Source organism: Choristoneura fumiferana, chromosome 24, assembly GCF_025370935.1.
Source record: "Choristoneura fumiferana chromosome 24, NRCan_CFum_1, whole genome shotgun sequence".
NCBI lineage: Eukaryota > Metazoa > Arthropoda > Insecta > Lepidoptera > Tortricidae > Choristoneura > Choristoneura fumiferana.
This window is the reverse complement of record NC_133495.1, coordinates 4970907-4995320: the sequence shown is the minus strand read 5'-3', so window position 1 is coordinate 4995320 and position 24414 is coordinate 4970907. Positions and strand designations below refer to the sequence as shown.

At 37.2% G+C, this 24414-nt stretch overlaps 1 protein-coding gene across 6 annotated transcripts in view; it reads right to left on the bottom strand.

Moving 5' to 3' along the window:
- sona (sol narae metalloprotease) overlaps positions 1 to 24414 on the bottom strand; it is a 233509-nt gene that overhangs the window by 17500 nt on the left and 191595 nt on the right. For all 6 annotated transcript variants that reach the window (XM_074106892.1, XM_074106888.1, XM_074106889.1 and 3 more), the window contains exons 3-6: positions 21952 to 22443; positions 10366 to 10461; positions 7457 to 7592; positions 6410 to 6517 (exon numbers count right to left, since the gene is read on the bottom strand). In XM_074106892.1, the coding sequence (XP_073962993.1) occupies positions 6410 to 6517; positions 7457 to 7592; positions 10366 to 10461; positions 21952 to 22443 (832 nt within the window). The remainder of the gene's footprint in view (positions 1 to 6409; positions 6518 to 7456; positions 7593 to 10365; positions 10462 to 21951; positions 22444 to 24414) is intronic.

The following is a 24414-nucleotide window of genomic DNA, read 5'->3' as shown; positions in this document are numbered from 1 at the left end:
ACACCGGTTATAAAGACGCAAAGACCAAGTTTCCGAGACTCTGACCAGCCGCGCTGGCGTCATATAAAAGCCAATTAGCAACGGAATAATCAATAAATAAATTATCTCTATACGACATGGAACAAAACAAGAAACTCGTCCAATAAAGGATGGGTATTATGCATAGTTAATTTGACAGCTTGTGCTTTCGAACGCACGTGTCCTGTGCGATATCGACGTTGTCACGTGTTGGGGGAGCGAGAAGGAAGCATTGCTTGGAATAATACTAATTTCTCGCGTCTTCGAGTATTTTACATCCTTATTTCTTAACCATAGACTCAACTCTACGAATCAGCCGTCTTTCGACTCTTAGTAGGTGCACTAGCATTTCACTTAGATACCGCGGCTTTGCTCGCGGAAACTAATAAATCCGGCAGTTAAATGTTTGTTGGACGTTGGAGCCCGTGGGAATTCCCAAAACTAGATATATACCTACTAGGGTTCATCAACGTTGCATATAAAACAACCGCGTCTGATCGCTCCGCACACTCTCACTTAGATCTCTTAGTCCCCTTTTACGACACCCACCGGGAGAGATGGGTCCGTCCTATTCTAAAACAAGGCACAGCACCGACAAAACCGGGCACGGCCCAAGAAGAGCTAGAGATTTCAAATCTGTCACACATATTCCTTGACGATGGTAGAGGCTGGGAACACTATACTTAGTTTGGATAGGTATTTCACTAAATGTAAACAAACTTAAGCTGCCAGATTTCGTGCATTCAAGGATTTTAAACATTTTACTTATCTATCTATATTATTGTAATACAAACTAAGACTAGTGTATTTTAATACAGAAATGTAAATGTTTATTAGATAGTTTAATGGAGGAATTTCAATATTTAAAACACCAATTGACGCTGTTTTGTATATATTTAGTTAAATACCTATCCAAACCAAGTATAGGAAGGTATTCTTCGAAATTCTCACGGGGTCTCTACCTATGTATAAAGGTAAGTATTTGTACAAAGTGACATAGGTAGGTACTTATTGTGATTGTGTTTCAGAGAGCGACATTTTAGTACTCTGTAAACAACTTTTGACCTCCACAATACGTTTAATTATAGACTCAAGACGATCAGGTGATCGGTTCATCAGTTCCGATATGATTCACACAAACAAACGTACGAGTAGTGATCTCAATCACGCAGAGTCAAGTCAACAGTTTAATCTGTTTGAACTCCTGCTTTTTTTGATCGATTCATTAAAAGTGCGTGTTTATTTGTTCTTAATTATTTCTTAATACCAAAAGTACCTACCTGCAAAGTCACTAATCGTACCTATCTTTTTTGATGAGACATTTAGCAGGCGAAATCTCGCTTGTTTTTCAAGACACCTTCCAGAACTGAAATATAGGTAGGTAGGTACTAAAACAGATACATATTTAATTAGGTAGTAGTTATTTCCAATAGGTACGGTAAACAAGTGGTCGTACGTACGTACCAATTTACCTATACTAAATATCTTCGGTTTCACGGCAATAATTCTCCAGAGAGATATTACTTACCTTACCTTACCTTAACCTTTTACTTACCTAAGTAGACGACCAGATGGCCTAGTGGTAGTTTCTCGTTTAGGTTTTTTTGGTATTTTGTGTTTTTTTTATTAAATTGTTTTTTTTTGTATTACTTATTATTATTTATTTTTGTATTTCGTACTTTTTCACCTTTTTTTTGTCACGAATAAATGATTACTAAGTAGTAGGTTATAGCTATCGTATGAAAAGAAGTCCTTTTTAAGCTTTAATGATGAAAAGTGTAGTTAAATACCTAAGCATTCAATTGAATGAAACTAAAACAAGGAATGGAAATAAAATACCGGGTGTGGCCTGTAACACGGGCAAATAATTAAATAAAACATAGATCGTACTCGTCAAACTGAACAACATTACTTCAGCGACTTTTAAAAATAATTAGATAGTAAGTATTTTAATTTTCATCACACTTTAAAGTTTATTCGAAGAAGCAATGTTAAAAATGTTTGGTATTTGTAGCGTGACAGGCGACGTCAGCTGGGTTCTAGGATGGCGTAAGTACATTGAATTTACGAACAAGTTTGTTAGAAAAAAAACAAAAGCTAGTTTTTATTTTAATTAAGTGGGGCCATGATGTTCCAATTACCGGTGACCTCTAGAGCCTCTGTTTTTCATATTATCCCCGGTTCTGGGCCACACATGTAGATGCAAGATTAAAAATAAACGTGGTTATCTAGCAAGTAGCAATAACTTAAATTATCAGTTACCTAAAAGGTTGACCGTGAAAGAATAAGGAGCTGTTTCACCACCCATTGATTAGTCTTAACTGACGGTTAAATGTGATACTGTCTCTATTTGTTTTGTTCGTATATACGGAGACGGCATCACATTTAACCGTCAGTTAAGACTAATCAATGGGTGGTGAAACAGCCCCTAAGTATAAAAATATGAGTTACGAACGTAAATCAGTTTGTCTCGACAACAATCAAACCAGTCGCAAAGGTCATCGGAACATAGAACGGACCATAAATATTAGACTTATTAATTTAATTCCGTCGCCATTGCGCGGCGAAAAAAAAAAGTTAAAAGTAAACTTTGACATTTGGCGCCAATATTATCTCGCTGCATCCGCGTGACCGCGCATGGGTAAATAACGGATTCGATTCTAATCGGCAGAGCTAGGCTTTTTAACGACGCTTCGCTCGTGGTTATAGCCACAAATAAAACCTAAGCATTAAAAAGGTGCTTTAAATGCGAGCCTAGGTAAAGTAGGTAGACACTTTATCGGGCAAGTAAAGTTGCGGTGGTAGCGTTAATATGGATTTTTCGCATACCCACTATTAAAGAAGTAGGTAAAAATAAAGAGAGAACACTGGTTTGAAAGAGCCTTTAGATGCACGCAACAAATACTACACTACATAGGTAGCTCTAGCACGCTATCGGTTTTCAATGCATTATGCGTAAAGAAAGACTGTTTTATTTTGAGCCTCCTTACGCCCAGAGTCCTTTATAAAAGACTTATTGTAATTTGAACATCGAACTCTATCATAAATGAGGGCTATCGCGAATGAATTCGCCGCTAGAGGCGCTAGTGTAGCGTGAGGTCTCCGAAATGTCAAATCTCATAGTTTTTGGGTGAGCTACGCGGGTTTATTTAGAATTAGAATAATTTTGTGAATATTTTGCAATATCTGTAATTAATTATGGCAAATATGCGTTCCGGGGCAATGAATGTCTGTGTTTTGAGACAGTTTTGTCTTTCGGAAACCTTTGTCCTCCCTTTTTCCGAACAAAACGGGGACTATGCAACACTGTGGCATGCTCGATATTTATATGGTACGGTTTTAATGTGTATTAAATATGATTTTAATCTAAACTTTGTTTCCACGCCCGTAATAACAGACTTTCAAAACCATACTTAAAAACCTCACGAAACAGTGCGCCATCTAGTGAGACAAAAAACGATAGCCCTCATTATGACAAAAATTTGACTTGGGCGTTAGGATGTTTACGATAAACTTTAGTGACCTACCGATCCTTGAAAACATGTTTCAGTTTTAGATTTTAAATACATAATTGTATATTTTACTTTTAAAAGTTCACGAGCAAAAACAGTATGAACACACCAGTATTGCCAGTGTTTGCTTTAGACCACAGACAATCGACTCTAATGAGTCCGTGTCATAGACAAACATTCAACATACGCGTCGGTATTCTCGGGGAAACCGGTATCAAAGTAGGTAAGTATTTTAAAGTTAACGACATATTACGAATACATACAATGCAAATACTCTTTAATGACTAACAAAAATCAATACCTGCAGTAAATATTATAACAATTTTTGTTGCTAATATTATAATGTGAAAGGAGTGCAGAATTCGATTTAGAAGTAATTATGGGTTTGCAGATAGTTTTAGACCATGGGAAGGACATAGGAGAGTTTTTATCCTGGACAATTGCATAGTTCCCGCGGTTAGCGATACCTAAACGAATTCTTAGTAGACAAAGTACATAATAGGCTTATAAGCGAACTTTTCCAGACAACCATTTAGACAATTGAGTACTTGTTTCTCAAAAAGTTGTTCCGTCATGAAATTGACAAGAAATCAGTTTTGTCAAGAAATTATTAACCCTAAGGACGAGATCATAAAACACAAACTACATAAAACATCCAAAATTTCTTGACGTCAGGAAAACGTGACGTGAGGAAAAAAACGTAATTTTGTAACTACCTCAAAACTTTACATCAAAACTTTCTGTTGGATCCAGCAACAAATAATAAAAGATTATCTGACTTATTTATCACTTTTACTACAAGGTTTCGTATAGGCATATTTAAAAACAATATTCTTAGTTTTTGTGGTGAAATAGCGTCAGGATTTTTTTTTTACGTAAGTGGACAACTGAAAAATTGAAAAATGGACAAATTTTTGAGAAATTGTCAATTACCTACTAAATACAGCGGTTTAAAATCTTCTCAACACTGACCCGTGACGTTCACTAAGAACGTCAAAGGAGAAGAAAAATTTACTTTCCAGAATCGTTCCGGAAAATTCCAAGTAGGTACTTAATAGAAACCAAAAATTAAGACTTGTAACCCATAACCATGCAATCTGCGTAAGTTGATCGTCGAAAAAAAAACAATATTTAATAATAATGTATAATTTACATCACCACGTCTTCCGATAGATGGCGATAAATCAGACCGCGACTATCTGTGACAGATCAGCCGATGGAAATACAGATTAAATTAAACACGAGCTTCTGTTATTGCAAGTTTTAATCATAATTAATTTATAAACTAAACGCTGATCGTTGTTGCCAACGATTTAATCTAAATAACTCCATAACAAACGCAATGTTTGCTGGTCATAAATTATTCATGTTTATTTAAGACAAGTGATTAAAACCCAGTGTCACATCAAACAAGTAGGTAAGCCACCTAACGCATTTAAAATCATTTAACGATAAGTCCAAATATCCACTTAAGAATGGATTAATTACGTGGTTTAGGATTGAACAGGCTTCTGATTTATTTAGAGATTTCTGTACAGTCGATCGCAAATGCATTTTTATTGGTTGGGAAGATAATATCATCTAACATCGGACGGATGATGGTCTTTGAGGTATCAACACGGAGATATAAATTTCGAATTGTATCTTAGTCTAATTTAGTGACAAAAATCGTTAACGATGACATATAACCACGATAACGATGACGATGATGTAACTTCTTTATAAGTGGAAACTGTTTTGGCTTATGTATCATCTAAATTAATTTATATTCAACTGTGTCATATATGCTGTTTGTTTCCCAAATAAATAAATAAATATAATTATGTTTATAATAATAAACATAATAATGTGATTCGCTTATAGTTGCGGTACCTTGTGGCATGTGTATCTAAGCGAAAAAAGAAACCTGAGAAAAACAGCTTCTGGTGAATGTTTTCTTAGGTAGTTAAAAGTTCAATTAAATACAATCGAGTGCGGGTTTTCGTCGGTTCGTTTGATAAATTGGACTCCTGTGATTGATTAAATTAACTTAAAATTACTAAGGAAAACAGAACTTAAAGCCCAAGTCCAGCCAAATTATAAAAAGATTACTAAATGAGCCAATCGCCATCTGGCGATATTTTATCTATCAATAAACCCTCGTTCTAACAAATGATATTAAGTATGTTACTATCGTATTTTATAAGCTCACTGCGTTCTAAAACTGCAACGAAATTAGCACTTGAGTCACAGAATAACTAATAGTACTCTTAAGTTTAACTACAGTTGCTGAATATTCAAAAGTTTCAAATTAACCGCGTATTTAAAATAATGGTTATTTGACATACTATCCGTTCAGATTAGTTAGTTATTAAAGTTAACGTTCCATGAGCGTTTTCGACGAAATGTTTATTGCTTTGTAATGATTTATTTATTATTATTAAAAAAAAGCCGTGGTGGGGTGGCCTAGTGGTTTGACCTATCGCCTCTCAAGCAGAGGGTCGTGCGTGGGTTCAAACCCCGGCTCGCACCTCTGAGTTTTTCCAAATTCATGTGCGGAAATTACATTTGAAATTTACCATGATGATGAATGATTTATTACAAAAATGCAGTCTACGCGCAACAACGAGGGTAGGCAGAGCGCGATCTAAAGAGTCTATCTAGAGCTGGACAACATTAACATCTAACAGTAATTTCTTTAGTTTACATGTGATCATGAAAGAATAATTATAATAATAAATCATAGACTTATATTTTTCCCACTTCCACTTTCTGCCCTGCCTCCGTTAATCAACCCGTCTCCGCGGAGGCGAAGTTCTTCACGTCCACATCCGCCTCCGCTTCCTTTACAACCCTAGTCTGCTCCATAATGACTGCACTCTCGCCGTGCTGGTACTCACCGTAGTCACTGGAGTGGTCCCCAGCGGCTGGGTCCCGCTTGATGATAACGTGGTGGGCTCCGTCCAGCGCTCGCAGCAGCTCCTCCTGCTGCTCCCGCTTTCTCTTCACTGGAAGCGAGAACAAACGTTTATACTTTTGTTTAAACACACAAACACACACACAAACATCACGCCTGTATGCCCAAATGGGGTAGGCAGAGCACACGAAACGTTACCGCTTCGGAGCCATTTTTAGCAATTTTAGGTTTTAAGTTTGACAAAAAACGGTACTATAGTGACATGTTGCTAGCCTGTCGCCTACTGTATACCTTAACCTATATCCTCAGTCGCCTCTTACGACATCCACGGAAGAAATGGAGAGGTGTAATTCTAACCCGACACCACACGGGTGTTTAAATATGACACTTAAATAATTGTCATCAATTCATCATATCAATCAAGGGTAGATATAATAATAATACTGCACTTCGAGATATTTAAATCTTATGAGGGTTTTTGACACACAAAATATTGCTAGATGGCGTTAGTATCGAGAGGTCCGTTTGACATATATAAAGGGGCGTTTTAAAAAAAGTGTACCCTTTCTTTTTTTTTAATTTTGGAAAAAATATGGTTTTTCCTGTACGTATTGATGATCGAAGTTTTTCCTACTCAGAATCAAGAGCACAGTCGATCACGATAGTTTAAAAAATGCCCCCAAAAAAATGACAGTTTTGCGACGTTTTTTTCATACACGGTATGGGCGTGACAAAACTGACTCATATAATTTTGTATGAAAAAACGGGGACATTTTTTAAACGATCGGAATCGATTGTGCTCTTGATTCTGAGTAGGAAAAACCATATTTTTACCAAAATTAAACAAAAGGGTACACTTTTTTTTAAAACGCCCGCAGACGTTATACTGTTCGTTTTCTCTGTACTGTGACAATACGGTCTGTTAAGCCGCGGGTTCACGGTGGAGGCAGTGGGGGTCAACGGGGGAGGCCTATGTCCAAAAATGGACGACCTACGGCTGATAAATGATGATGAGTCATTGATGACGTACCGAGCGGCAGGCCAGTGTCTATGGACACCATGTCGGCCATGCTGGAGGGATCCATGAACATCTCGTCGTCCTGCGCGGGCGCAATCATGGAGTCCGCCACCGGACGGATCACTAGCGAGTGACCGATTGACCCTTCCTGAAACACAACACGGAATTAAATCTATGAAGAAAGAAGAATGGAACAGCCCTTCTTATCTTGCCGTCCCGCTCACGCTTATTATTCAATACGAGAAAGAGGGACGGTTTTTTTCTTCACAAGATGTATGGCTTATAAAATAAATGAGAATAAAAAAAAAGATTGACGGTATGATACGAACTTCGTTTTCGAATTTCGTAGTAACCCCCCCAGGTTGTAGTTTTAGTATTTGCGTCTAACATCTGGTAGCATGGTGAATGGTTGTGTTGTTCTGAAGATGAGCTCTGGTTGAGTTCGAAACGCGTCAGTGTAGTGTGCTAGTGTGCTGGTGGTGATAGATGGGTTTGTATGATTTGTGTGCGTTCTCACAGCGTTAAGGTGGTAGAACTGTATGAACACACATTTTTGCATAAATGTAACTATCATAAGGTCGCGGGTGAGCTAAGTAATGTTTCAGTTCATTGACGACTAAGTGGGTGGCTAAGTGGTTAGAGAACCTGACTACGAAGCTTGCGGTCCCGGGTTCGAATCCCGGCCGGTGCAGATATTTGTATGAATAATACGAATGTTTGTTCTCGGGTCTTGGATGTTTAATATGTATTTAAGCATGTATTTATCTATATAAGCATGTTTATCCGTTGCCTAGTATCCATAGTACAAGCTTTGCTTAGTTTGGGACTAGGTCAATTGGTGTCAAGTGTCCCATGATATTTATTTATTTATTTTATTTTATGGAACAGACTGGGTTTTTTACTATTAACTTCGAAATATGTCAGCATGTCAATGGTGTAGGTACAGTTACCATCAACACCAATATCTGACACAACAAAGCGTCCCGCGTGGGAACTACAGCCCAAGCGCTCTCATTCTGAGAGGGGGCCTGTGTCCAGTAGTGTTCTACATGATGCCAGTACAAATACGGCAAACATGCCTAACTCACGGTTCTCTTACCCTCCGGATGGCTAGCAAAAATGTCCACGCCACGCTACTGGGTGCTTTGTCTCGATTACGTTTTGCTCTAGCCGGCGGCGTGTTGCGCAACGCGGCCTTACTCTAGTTGCCAGCCATTCCGAGCCATTGTCTGCCCATGGTTACAATAGTCTAACGTTCGATTTAAGTTTACGACCTCTGTTAAGACACGTATTAAGATAGTAATAATCTATTTTGAAACTTACTCGTAACCGTTATAGCATAATCAATGAACTAAATTCAAAACAAAGTTTTGCTTTGTTAAAATGAAAAACCTAAAAATAGGATTTTTCACTTCTCATGCTCGTAAAGTTCGTGTTTATGCTGGATCTAGGCGACATAAAATGACTTTTTATGCTCTAGTGCATAAATTAAAATCTTCGCCTAAGACCAAGGTAATCAGGTATCAACAGCCACAAAGAAAAGAGTTTGTTTAATTATATTTTTTAATAATTTTTAATTTATCTATATAAAAATAAAAAACAATTAAAATCAATCAAAATAAATCGATAAACCTAAAAAAATATAATTAATTATATGGTAAAAATGGTAATGCATGAAAAATAAAAAGTACATAGTAAGTTAACGTTAATTGAACGTTTGTTTCCACTGTTCCTATTTCATTTCGTCGCAATCGAAAAGCAGAGTGTAAAACTCGAGCATTAACCCATTTTCCCTCGACGTGTCTGGCTATATGAACGTCTTGGGTAAAATGGCTCGTTTTATGCTCTCGTTTTACAATCTACTATTGGGTACTCATACTTAAACTCCTTTATTTGGTAATGATTGTATGTATGTATGTACAAAAGAAAAACAAAATACAATTGACAAACTTTTGACATACTTGTACAAGGCGGACTTATCCCTTTAACGGATCTCTACCAAGGGGAAGGGAAGTTTTTTTTTATTTGTGGCATGCTATAAGGAAGAACTTCGCGGACTATGTTTTATTTACGACAATAGGCGGACATTTCCGAGCATATTAGAGAAAAATCTAATTAAGTAGTTAATCAGTTAGATTATAAGAAAAAAAATATTCGATATCTATTTTTTTTGTCAATTAAACAATAAACTATGGCGTTACAGCCAGTTAGTTTCGCGTGACATTACGTCGTGCGACACTTTTCAACCCCTTTTCCTTTGCCACTACCCCGGAACTTTGACGCGTATCATCTTTGTCATATTTTGTTTGATTTACAAAAGAACGTTCCCAATATATATTTTCTGATAACCTAACTGATAAAGTAAATGTTTTTTTTTTACCCAGGGAACTATCCAACTGTACACCTGGTTCCGAATTACATATAGCAACATTACGTACATAATAATCTCTTAAAAGTTGCCTGCTGTAGGTACAACAACGTTGGAGATTAAGAACATAATCTTTTAAGTCAGACAGGATGTCCAATTTGTATTTAGGAAGTCTCCTCACAGAGCAATGACGCTAGTGCCTTATACGATGACTACTAAATATAATAAGTCTACGTGATCTGGAGACATACTTAGGTAGGATATATTTTGTTAGTTCTAAAATAAAATTTGTTTCGTTTTGTCTTGTCTCGAAGTTCTTTAATTTTATACTACGTAATCTAATCTAACTCAACTCTAATTTTAGGTTAATCAATTTCAATTGATGTGAAATTTTAATGCAAAGTATTAAATTTATTTTATTTATTTATTTTTCCACTATTCCCATGAAAAACCTTTACAGGGGTGTTCCGTCAAATTAGCTGCTGAAATATTTCGGATTAATTTTAATTTGAAGACAAGAATATTTGAGGTAAAAACCTTCAAGGGTACTCACCACCATAAGTTTGCCATGTTTGGGATGTCTTCTGATGAGGAGCGCGGCGCCATTTTCCTCGTCCTGATATAGGTCCCCCACCTCCTCCTCTCCTTCCTGTGGGCAAATATTAAAGTTATAAAAAAGGACGTTTAGACCTACGTTTTTTTTAAATCTCGCTACGCCCTAGATATTTTTAAGACATCGTTAGGCTGACCAGAATTATAAAAAAACCTCACCATATTGCGGAAAACCAATAGAACTAATTTCTTGCACTGGTAACAATAAATTCAAATGTCATCTGTCTATTGCTGTCAAAGTTTAACGTTGTTTGCGCGTCGTATTTTAAAGTGTTATTTTGTGTTTTTGTGCGTTAAAATGCCGAAGATTATCCATAGCCTTGAAAGGAAAATAATTCACAATGTATAGAAGTATTTGTCATAGAAAAAGTCTGAAGGATTAGAAAATATTCCTTTAAATAACATCACCGACACCGTTGTCAATATGACTGGTAGGTACCGTATAGTAAGTGCAAAAAATGTTGCAATATAAAACGTAGAAGTGCTGCCCTCGCGTCAGGCTTTTTATATTCCTTTTCAGCCTTTAAAAACTGCAACTTTTTAACCACGCAACGCCCTAAAAAAATTTAAAACTTCGGTTACTTCTGGCGTCAGTTCAGCATCATTCTGGTTTTCTGCTATTAACATCAGATTAACAAATATTATTGAAAACAGTTATTTTCATCAGTCTGGACCATCAGTCCGTCAGTCTGAGAGTCAAACGGTAATTCGGTCGTCATTCTGACCAGAATGATGGACTGAACTGCAGTCATCATCATCATCATCATCCCAGCCTATATACGTCCCACTGCTGGGCACAGGCCTCCTCTCAGAACAAGAGGGCTTGGGCCATAGTTCCCACGCGGGCTGAACTGCAGTGCTACAACGAAATTCGTAAATCGAAGTTCGTGTCGTCCGGCCCCTCTGACACTTATACTATTTTATACGAGAGCGAGAGGGACGGTACGATACGGACTTCGGAGTAGGCCCTCTGACGCCAGAATGAGCGCGTAACCCAAGTCTTAAGATATTTGTAATAACTATCCAACGTCCTAATTTAAGGCACCTAATACTAATGGCTCAGAAATTTGGATTAGGTATGTCCTTATTTTAGGACCTCGAGACGATATTTGATTGATTTACTCTTTCACTTGGGCCGGAACGAAGTTTGGAGTCCTAAATAGGACGTTGGATCTTACGAGGGTAAATTGAATTTTTGATAAACCAGACCACGCCACTTCGATGGGCATTATTAAAAATAATTGAGCCACTAATAATTGAAGTTCAATTTGGATACTACCAAATTCCAAGTAAGTAAATCTGAACGCTAAAATAGCGCTTTAAAATTCAGCAGGCATTGATTCAACCCAATTAATAGTCAATAAATAAAAATGAGGTTGTATAAATTATGCACGCTTGTTTAAACGAGAAGGTTGCACTTGCATTGCCATGCAACTTTACATTTCAGTCACACAATATCAGATATCTTTCGATTCATTCAATTTCCCGCTACTTGTCAAAAATAAGACCATATCCGTAAAGGAAATGCGACATTTTCGAGCACAATTGCCGGAAGTTGCAATCAAGGTGAGGTCGTTGCAATTAAAATTGCCGAAATGTCGTCGCATCTACACGTATGCAGTTTTAGCTGTTGCTGAATAAAGAACAAGGCAAATGCGATTCTGATTAAAGAATTGAAGATTCCTCAATGCACGCTATATTACAAGGTGATCTTTTAATCACCATTCCAATTTTGATGGAGATAGAGCACTATACACCATTTTTGTTATCTTTTTCTTAAATTCTAAACTTTGAGTTATTTTATGAAATACGTAAAATAATCTGGTTCAATTTGCAAGAATTCAATGAAAAATACTTTTAAAACTTTCCATCTGTATGAAAACCAAAAGAAGCTTAAAAAGTTCATTAAATCTATACTCGTAGTAATAAAGATAATCATGAAGAAAATAATGAACACGAAAGAAACTAAAGGTAAGTATATCAGGAATAAACAGCACAACTTGAACTGTGCCGACCAATGAACAACAAGCGCGAATTTATGTACACGCTAACAACGGCATCTTTTTCAACACTCGGTTACGACGATAGTAGCGAACAGCTGATCGTGGGAAGCACGCTTGAATACACTTATTTCGCTTGCGTGATTATATGATAAACGTGCGCTTGCACACATAAAACGGCTTAGAAACTATCAACTCTACAGCGCCGAGCGTAACGTTTAAAAACGGTCAAGTAGAACGCTTACACCGAACCGTTAAGATTGCTAAAGAATTTTCTACTTTAGTTTCGGTGTTAAAGGTCCTAACTGCAAATATCAGAGTGTCATAAATGTGATAGTAAGTAGGCTTATGAAGTCATGTGCTAATAGTCGTTATGAACAGCTAGATAAGGTGTTAAACTGTTTAAGTCGATGTAAATATATGTTACGCGGCAACTCGTAAAAGCAATACTTAAAGTATATGGCACGCATTAAGGGTGATGCAAAATTTTATGTGTAGCCAAGAGTTAATGAAGATGTGTTTTATGAAAATGTGATGGACATTTTAGTGTTGCACGATGTGTACGCTTAAAAAGCTAGAAGGGGATTAACATTAGTAGAGCCATGAGCTTATTTGTTATAACAACGTTTGAAAATTCACCAGTTTTTTGCATCCATACTAATATTATAAATGCGCAAGTGTGTGTGTTTGTACGTTTGTCCGTCTTTCACGTCGAAACGGAGCGAAGGATCGACATGATTTTTGGCATAGAGATAGTTTATGGGCCAGAGAGTGATATAGGCTACTTTTTTATCCCGGAAAAACGCACAGTTCCCGAGGGATATAGGTTTGTACGGAACCCTCGGTGCGCGAGTCTGACTCGCACTTGGCCGGTTTTTTTACACAATCACGCCTGATGGTAAGCGAAGACGTGGTCTAAAATGGAGCACGCTTGCCTAATATATGGCCATTCACCCTAGATTTGAAGACGGCCAGATTGTAGCAATCAGGGAACACAGAAGCTGGCAGAGCATTCCACTCATCAGCTGTCCGTAATAAAGGAACTATTAAACAAGGACCTACACTAAGGAATCGACGACCGGATGGCCAAGTGGAGTTAGAGAACCTGACTATGAAGCTTAAGGTCCCGGGTTCGATTCCCGGCCGGGGCAGATATTTTTATGAATAATACGAATGTTTGTTCTCGGGTCTTGGATGTTTAATATATATTTAAGTATATATTTATCCGTATGTTTATTTGTGTATTTGGTGTCAAGTGTCCCATGATATTTATTTATTTATAATTAACTATTTGAAATAATCAGTTTTTGTCGTTCTACATACTATTCTACGTTCTACTTACTATTTGTGTACTTTAATAAATCATGATTTCTTTTTCCACTTTTATTTCACCTCCGATCCGTATCCGCCTCCGCCTCCGCTAAGACGGTGCGTGCCTGATACGACGCGCGTGTCTTCCTCGCGTCCGCTAGATAGGCATCACTGCACGACCACGTTAATATGTCCCGACGCATTTTTATCAGATTAAGGTAGTTGTCTCACCGCCGGCAAGGAAGCTATTGGCTATCGACTATTTTCTCGCTCAAGAAACAAACAAAAGATCCGGTCCGGATCCGGTGTGAGTGAAAGAGACCCGGAGATATCGTGAGGTACGGTGGGGGGTATGATCGCTGGCTGTTCACACTGTCAGCGAGAACTCTCTCTTCACTCTTTTGTCGCAGTGACAAGAGCTATTAAACTCGCTGTGCTATAAAACTATAGCTCAGAATTCTTCAGAAGACAAATTGTAGTTTCTCAAGTAAGGTCGCCTATAAATTTGTGTATAAAATAAAATACTAATTTGATCTGCGTAATAATTAATGATTTGAGATATCACACACTACGCAGATACAATATTACGAGACGAGTGACATTCAGTCTAAATCCTTACTGAGTAGACCTTGGGGTATGGATGTTTATAGCATGTTTGTATCTCTTCAGATTTACTCGCGTGCAGCGGGGCTCTATTATATCTATGCAATAAATAACTATACCATATTTATATAATATTATAACGATCAATTTAATACGCAATAATATCTTTGCCATCTTCGATATACGGTCGCTTCACGATGTTATCTGCGCTGTGCCGCTCATTGAATTGTAGGAGCGATATCGCAGATCGCGTCGATACAGATATCTTATCGGATCAGCTTAGCGACAAAATTACACTCGCTTGTCGCTGCTCGCCCACTCGTTTCTAGTTGTTAGCTCTAATCGCTTCTCGCTCATCGTCGGCGGTGGGACAAGTGCCTTACGTTGGCGTGGGAGGAACATGTCATTATTTTATTAAGTGTCAAACAAGCAAGTGAATACAATGGTAAGTCAGACAGAAGATCAACGGAATCATCATCATCAGCCGGGTGACGTCCACAGCTGAACAAAGGCCTCCCCCTTAGAATTGAATCTTCTGAATCGTTCCGGATTAATTTAAAGACATACTATATATTAATGCACGTAATTCGCTAAAACGTGATCTGTCACGTGAATCATAATCATAATTATCATAATCATAAACAAAATGGTCGTCAGGATGACAGCAATTACGAGATTTACATACATTTGTTGTATTGTTAATAACGATTGTGTCAGACGATAGGCAGTCATACACATAATTATATTAATTCATATAATTATTTAGTATTATATGACGCATAAAGTAAATTATAATTCAATTATTACTTCAATAAAAATAAAATATGACTAACTTATTGTAATAAAATAAACAAATACAGGATGATTCGGGAACAGGACCAAATCTTTCACCCTCAGTAATTAATAATGGATCGTTCACAATCATATTTAAGTAAAACCCACACGTTTTTAATTGCAGAGTGACCATGCACTTAGTAAATAATTAAATACTTTTTGTTTTCAACATGAATAAGTTTTTGTTAAAAAATACATTTTTAATACAAGCTTCTTTGCTGACTGTACTTTTTGTTGACTGTACTTGGATTGTCATCCAAGCTACATTTCCGTACCAAATTTCAAGTCGATGCCATCAACCGTTGAGGAGTTCCGTTCTGTGGAGACTATCCTGGCCGGTCTACCTGGATTTCACTACCAGATTATTGTATTGCCACGCAATTTACATAAGTATGCCAAATTTCAAGTCAATCGGACCACTGGAAGTGAGTCAAATTTAGCTTCCAAGATTTGACCCATATAAACAAATGAACAGGGCAAGTTAAAGAAAAGCTTGTAAAAAAACAACGTTAATCTCAGTAATACTGGTGCGATATAGGAACGTTAACTAACTGGATCCGGAAGGGTTGGTCCTGCTCACGTCACCTCGCCCGAATCACCCTGTATAAAGAAAATTACATATGTCTACTCGTACCTATGCAACTTTTTTAAATCAAAAACATTGACTGAATTCAAATAGAATATGCAACTGATGCTTAACTTTTTTCGATTAAATTTATGCGGGACCACCTATGCGACATACGTTATCGAATAAAAAAAACATTAAAATCGGTTCACATACGGCGAAGAATTGCCAGACATGCAAAAAACTGGGCAAGTGCGAGTTCTAGACAATGAACTCTAAACAAATACCCTACTCAATGGGAAAGGTCAAAAAAGGCCCCTGAAGCTGTATGGGAGTTCCCCTTGAAAATAATTTTGAAAATTGCAATAGCTTTGGGTCAACAAAATGTATACAAAATATTCTGTGAAATTTTGAGACTATAGATCCAACAGTTTGGTGGTAAAATCTGAATGACAGACAGACAGACGGACACTTGAGTAACAGCAATAGGGCTCCGTTTAGACCCTTTGGGAACCCAAAAAAAGATACATTCGAAATAATCAAGACGAAACGAAGAAGACGGCTAAAAACGACTAAAGTAGTTGGCCGTTTTCGTGTACAGGATGTACCCTTTCTTTTTTTTCAATTTTAGAAATAATATAGCTTTTCCTACTCGGAATCAAGAGCACAATCGATTCCGATAGTTTAAGAAATGTCCCCAAAAAATGACAGTTTAGTTTCGTTTTGTTTCATACACTCAGTATGAGCGTAACAAAACTGACTTATAAAATTTTGTATGTAAAAATGGCGACATTTTTTTAAACTATCGGAATCAATTGTGCTCTTGATTCTGAGTAGGCAAAAACCATATTTATTCCAAAATTGAAAAAAAGAAAGGGTACACCTTTACACGAAAACGACCAGTTCTTAACTTGGCCAACAAATTGCAATCACTAGCAAATCAAATGACAAACTAAAACATTCCTTAAAACACAAGCCAAAAGGTCCACAATCAAATTAAACAAATTTAATACCATAAAACCATATAGCACGTGTCCGACCACGGAATAAAAGTGTTTTTATTATTATAATGAGGTAATTTAAATAACAAATCAGTTTTATGATCAGATGACCAATCCTGTGTATGTGAATAAGTTTGACAGAATGTTTCCTAAACTATTATAGAGGTCCTTTATGGGAGTTAAATTTAATATTTAATTGAATTGATTTCCGTTGGAAGTTACTTTAAATTAAATTTAATAAAAAAACTCAAGTTATTTCTAACGACCTTCATTTGACTTTGTTAATTTTAGTACAGAAGACATCAACGCGCTCGATTAAGTATATTAAATAAGACGTTCATCATTATGATTATTTAATATAATAGAAAACAAAAAAACTGACGCATATTTTTCTGTAAATTATTATCTACTAAAACAAAATTAAAAATTGTCTCCTTTAATTTTTTTCCCAAGGACGTAATGACATCAACGCGTTCACTTTCCAACTGTTGCAACTTATCTTTGTATTTTCTTTGTAGTCTAAAATCTTTCCATTCTATTCCGCACCTACTTGTTATTAAATTAAAATGTTATTTAAATAAAAAGATAACATACTTAGCATAATCTAGCCGCAACTACTTTTTTCATAATTGTAAAAGGCATACACTTTTTAAAATTCTATAAATTTTTGTATCAAAATACATATAATGTTTTAAACTTTCGTGATTTTCACTCATAAATAGTCAAAATACCACAAACGGGACTTATCACGCTAAAACACACGAGATTTATTTACCACGACGTTTCAAAATACACACCTACACACATTGAACATAAATTAAACTGATGCACATACAGAATTAATAATGCCAACGTTACAATAAATTAAATTATCCGCCGCAGCAAAATCAAGTATCGCATAAAGAGGGTTTTACGATATTTATAAACGAAGATAAAAATGAGATAGCTTTGACACAAGCCAGAATTACTTCTGCTAGATGCGCTCTAATCGGCGGTAAGCCATGACATGATATATTTATATTATGTTTAACATTAACTGTACAGTAATGGAATCTCATACAATTTCCCAATACAAGTGATTTTACTGTGTTAAAAATGAAGTTGTGTTAAATACTTGTGTGACCGACATATACGGCGGCCGATCGTAAAATCCGCCAGATCACGAAATCCCTAGGTATATCGTGAAACGGCGCCATTTTTTTTTAGGACCACACTGGTGCTGACTGCTGGGCTACTACGAAACTCGAAACTCGAAGTTCGTATCGTACCGTCCCTCTCGTTCTCGTATTAAATAGTATAAGTGTCAGAGGGATCTTACAACACGAACTTCGAGTTTCGAGTTTCGTAGTAGCCCAGCTGTACTCAAGTTAAACATTCAGGTCGTCGCAAGGCCGGCACCAAATAGTAAATACCTCGTAAATAACGTTGGCGATAACCAACTAGGTTTAGGACTTCAAACGAAGGTTTAGTACCAGCATTGTTTTATTGATGACAATAAACATTCCCTTTATTATTAAACTAGCTCTTGTTGCCCGCGACTCCGCGTAGAATTCGTTTATCGCTACTCCGCGGGAACTATTCAATTTTCCGGGATAAAAACTATCCTATGTCCGTCCCCGGGACTCAAACTATCCGTATACCGAATTTCGTCTAAATCGGTCCAGCGGTTTACGTGAAGAGGTAACAAACAGACTAACAACACTTTCGCATTTGTAATAATAGTGGAACTGCAACAGGGCAACTTTGTATGTAGTAATATATAATATTCCATCACCCATGTCGTCAACATACACTTCCTACATTGTCACTTTTCTAACTCTTGCACATTCATGGTCCATAGTTCTTACCCGTCCACATCTCAGACTTCACCCTTCCTTCTTCTACGACTTCAGTTTTAACCATGGGACCAAAAGATGCTGTCATTGAAAAAGATAGTATTTCCATGAAAATTATTGTAACCGAAAAAGTTGTTAGGTACAGTCACCAGCATTAATATCTGCCACAGCGGAGCGTGCAAAAATATCTGACAAGTCCTTCCAGCCTTAGAAATCATATCAGATATTCATGCACGCTTATTGAGTCAGATATTGGTGCTGGTGACTGTACCATCAGCCAAATATGTGGTCTATTTGTGGAGACTGTGGGCGACTTATGCTTATATGATTGCTTAAGCATAGCTAATGCTCGGTCTTGTCTCTCGCTTACTATTTCCGAATAGAGACCCTATTCTCCTTTCAAGGACATCATCAAAAGTGAACTGACGTAAAATATTTGAACGGCAATTGCCTTCAAAATCGAAATTACCATATACATTAACGATTACTTGACAAACAAAAGGAATATGCAACTTTGGGAGCACTCAAAATTGAACTTACTTCTAATGTACTTAAAGTTCAATAATAATTGTATCGAGTTACGCAATTAAGTCCTTTTGTAGTGTCCTTCATTATGTAATTCGATGAATTCTAATTGTGAATTCTAATTCTGAATTCTTGGGCGCATTCTCACAGAAACTAAGATTTATCGTTTGTTTGTTCATTGAATTAATAGAATTATAACCAGGATTTGGGTGAAAAGGTAGTTTAGAAGTAAGCCAAGCAAGCGTAAGTGACGCCGCGCGCGTCAGAAACGTCACATCAGTGACGTCGAATTAGTGATGCTGCAACAAAATGGCAGATTCTACTGAGCAATATGAGAATGGACAAATTAGTATGGAAATTGATCTATGAGTGACAAAGGACAATTTTAATATCTTACTGTATGTTACTTGTTGTAATGTTACTTGGTGAAAGTTTCAATATCGTGACTTACTTGTAACCCGAATGAAAGACGATTCTTACATACTTACTTACATTAGGTACTAATACATAGTTTTCCCAATTATTGACCTGTGTTTAGTAATGAAATCTGAACATTATGACAGTTATCTAACGTTTTCAAAGTGAAGTATTTAGCAACTATCAATTATATTATTTATTTACAATTTGGCAATCAGGGCTTTCATACTAAACTAACTTCATCACTGGCCTTCGATAGGCCAATTTGCCTATTCTCCTTAATACAAATTCCTTATGTCACACAGTTCAGGAAATTCAGCGGTTAACTAACGTCGTGGGAAACTTTCCCCGCGGCGCATGCCTCAAACAATGCGCGTGCGACGCGGTGCCGCCAGGCGTCATAGATAAAGCATCGATCTAGGTATTGAGTGGAAACATTATCGATCACGATCACATTACATTATGAATATTATGATAAACACATGAATAAGTATGTCACAGAGAACAGCCCAAAACAGAGATTTGAATCCATGCAAATGATATGCCTAGAAAAAAACAGTCATTTGATCAAATCTCTGAAACTGTTTAGTGAAATAACGAAGGCACCCAAAAAAGGCAACCCAGTTCTTTATTTTATCAGATTTGTTTAGTGATTTGATAAAATCCCTGAAACTTACTCAAAGTTGACGAAACAAACTCGGAAAGTCAACTCGTTTTATATATCACTAGACACATTCAGTTTTTGATCAAATCACAAGGGCGGCCAAGGGCGTCAGATTGTCAAATTCTAGTATAGTTAAAATTCACCTCTTTTGTCGCATAAATCTGTATTTTTTAAATCAATGAGTTTAGAAAAATACCTACCTACTGCTGCGCTATCATAAACCGAGCCCGGGACCCAGGGGGCTCATGACCTCTATGACCCCCACCCCTGAATCTGCCCTTGTCAAATCACCTATACCACGTCGCATTAGACTTTATTATATCACTGGACGTGTCTAGTGCTGCAGTATCGCTTAAGACTAAGTAAAACAAACGCCTGGCTATTTTTGTGTTTGTTTAAACTACAGATGTGAATGTTGCGGAAAGCTTCCAAAAAGTTGGAAAAGTTCTCGGAATTTTCTGGAAATTTTCACAAGATATTTAAGAAATTTAAATTTAAGTAACGGAAAGTTTCAACCACGATACAAAATTGTGAGAAGTTTCCGAAATTTTCCTATATGAAAAATTGCGCAATTTTGGAAAGTTTCCCTTGGCACATCAGTAGTTTAAACACGAAATATATATCGCAGATATTAGTCCCGGGTGTGGTATAAATAATGAGCACTTAGGTCAAATAGATTTTAAGTGAAGGGTTGAAAGTGAACTATTATAAATCAGTGATATCTTGTTATTCAATAGCACCCGATAGTTAATTCTCGTTCTATACCGGTTGAAGAAAAGCGATTAGTTAGTAATGGATAGAAAGTGGCAGCTGTCGGAAACAGTTACTCTACATAGAGCCAGAGTTGGCACAGTTGCGCGATCCCACGATGCTTTGTACAGGAATATCCTACTAATATTATAAATGCGAAAGTTTGTGAGAGTCTGTATTTGTTTACGATGAAACGCCTAAACGGGTTTGGATATATTTTCTTGGCTTCTTATTTCAATTAAATTCAATATTATTGGTGACATTCATCATCCCAGCATACGTCCCACTGCTGGCCACAGGCCTCCTCTCGGAATGAGAGGGCTTGGGCCATAGTTCCCACGCGGGCCCAGTGCGGATTGGGAACTTCACACATACCATTGAATTGCTTCGCAGGGTTGTGCAGGTTTCCTCAAGATGTTTTCCTTCACCGTTAAGCTCATGGTAAATTTCAAATGTAATTCCACACATGAATTTCGAAAAACTCAGAGGTGCGCGCCGGAGTTTGAACCCACGATCCTCTGCTTGAGAGGCCATAGGTCAAACCACTCAGCCACCACGGCTTTGACATTAGTTGCGTTGACATTAGTTCTTGTATTTAATAATAACAATAGTTTTAAGGTTATTTAATGAAATGAACCCGGATAACACACGTCTTAAATCGAGTTTATCTTGGCTGTTTCGGACTAATTCGTAGTCCTTCCTCTAGGGAAAAAATATATGAATGAGTCTCACGGCAGTTGCATGTTCAAAGTCTAAAAAAAGTTTATATTATAACAAACAAGTAGTTCTGTGAGCAGTAGACTTGCGAGTTTTTTGAAATGGTTGAAACATCAAATTAACTATCAACTACCCTATGGCTCCGTCATTTTTGAAATTTCCCTAAAACTGAATTGACTATCGAATCTGCCTACAAAATTGAAAGAAATCGATTGAGAGAAATGCGACAGAAATATACAGACATACGAAATATTATTTTGCCCTAGCTAAAACAGAACCGATTCGTCCATAAAAAAAAAACTCACCGTCCCCATCTCCTCATAGTCGACCCCATGCGGCTGCGTCTCATTAGTCACAGCTCTCCACATTTTCAACCCCTCCTTCTTCACCAACCCCTCCTGTTTCCTCAGCACCAAGCTCAGCTGTTTCCCAAACGCCTCCAAATCAATTTTGTGCACATCACTCAACACTTCACTACTCGTATCACTCTCACTTGAACCAACACCGAAATTAACACTGACCGTGTCATTCAAATCACCAATGACATCTTTTAGGCCACCAGCTTTGAACATTTCATCATTCAACAGTGACGGAGGACTAGTTTCTGTCTTGTATTTATTGTGTTTCTCGTGAGGTATCTTTCCCTCGTTTTTTGTGAATGCATTCGCGTTTGTACCGGGTATGTGCCGTCGGGCTAAATGGTGGGTTAGATGGACTAAATGGTAGTCAGGGACGCTCTCTTGGTGTTCTACGTGGAACACGTGCCGCAGCTCGTTTCTTGTCATGTGCTCGTGAATCTGAAATAGAAAGAGAAGAAGATTAGGAATTGTTTAGTTTCAATGAGATTTTTTATACGATAGGGGGCAAACGAATAGGCGGGTCATCTGGAAAGCAAACACCGCTGCCCATTGACACCCATAACATAAGGGTTAAGGATGCGTTGCCGGCTCTTTGAAAGAGAATAGGCTTATTTTTTGAAGTATCCCAAGTTGTTCCGGCCCGGAAAATACTGGCACAGCAGCTACACTGATTCATCGTTCGTGCCACAATGTTCCGCAAGACTACTTAACTGTATTAGACTGAATGCTATTGGGGTACGCTTAGCATCAAAAGTAGCTGCATAATTTTGTACTTTGTTGTTTTACATCACCATAAAAAATCGACAAATGTGTTAAAACGACAGAGTAAAAAAGTGATCCGCTACTTTTGATGCTGACTGTACAAATACAAAATAAATGATTTCACAAAATGCAGCAGCGGTGGCAGTTATGTATGGGAAAGGGCAGTTTTTAACGTTTCTGATCTGACAAGTAGGTATTGATCAAAAATTAATCAAGTTGTATACAGGTTCTGAAACTATCAATGGACACTGACTAATAATAAGTCAGAAAAGAGTATGTATTCTATCCCTGTGATGGGCAGATAATATTATGTAGTATGATGAATATGTATTTTTTTGTACTAAATTCGACATCTTTTCTAGTAGATACCAGTAGGTACAATAGGTAATTAATACCATTAATTGAGGGTTATTCCACCATAATATTAGGACCATTGGTTTTTGTGCACTTACGTAGGTACCTACCTACAATAGGTACGTAGATAGTAGGTTTTAAAGCTTTTACTATACGTACTACTACCTATTTATTGGTAGATTCATCCATCAGCACTAATATCTGACACAATAAATCGTGCATAAATATCTGATACAACTCTATGTCTAGGGCCGGTAGGACGTCAGATTTTTACATACACTGCTGTGACAGATTAATGCAGCTGACTGTACGTAGGTGCAAACAAAACATTGATCATAATAAATATGATAGGATGCCCTAAATTAATGGTGTTTACGATACATTGAAGTTATAGTCCAGAGTTAAATACTTATAAGTATGTATTATTAACATTAAACTCTGTTGACAGAAAAATAAACTCAGATCCAGTTTACCCACATCCGTATCGATTGTGTGAATGTCAGCAAAAGACGAAAACCTTGAGCGCGGTCAGTGCCGCCCTTTCTCCTTTAAGCACCCTGTCACATTAAACGTTACTAAAACACACCACTGAATGAAAGAACTTGCGAAATTAATTACAGCGATAGGGTGGTATCTTTTTGCTGTATAATGTGCCTTGTCACTTCAACAGAAGTTTCATAATTACCTATGAAAGAATTTTTTGCAGTGATGGTAGGGGTAAAGGAGTTATTTTGCTGGATATATCTTTTATGCCCGGTTCACATTATTCCAGTAAAATCGTGCCAGTAGCTTTGAATATTGAGTATTCTAAATAAATTCTAGATAAATACTCAAAGGCCAGTAGCGATACATTGCGGGGTCACAAACCAAACGAGTAACACAAGATCCATCGAGCACCGCAGTGTCAGCTTACTGGACGGGCTTAAGTTAAATTGTAGTAAAAGTCAGTTTGCTATGGCTAGGAAGTTTTGTCCAATTTCAGTACCTACTTTACAGTAGAACAAACTGATTCATGTACCGGGATGGAGCCTTTGAATAATCAATTGCACCATGATTTCCTTGACAAAAGTATAAGGGATGCCAACACGACAGTACTAGCACAAAGGTTCCACCCTGGTACGCCACCTGCATTAATATCTGCCACAGCGGAGCGTGCAAAAATATCTGACACGTCCTACCGGCCCTAGAAATAGAGCCGTATCAGATATTTATGCACGCTTGTTGTGTCAGATATTGGCGCTGGTGACTGTATAGTCAACCAACAAATTGGTTTACCATCTAAGGTTTATTGTC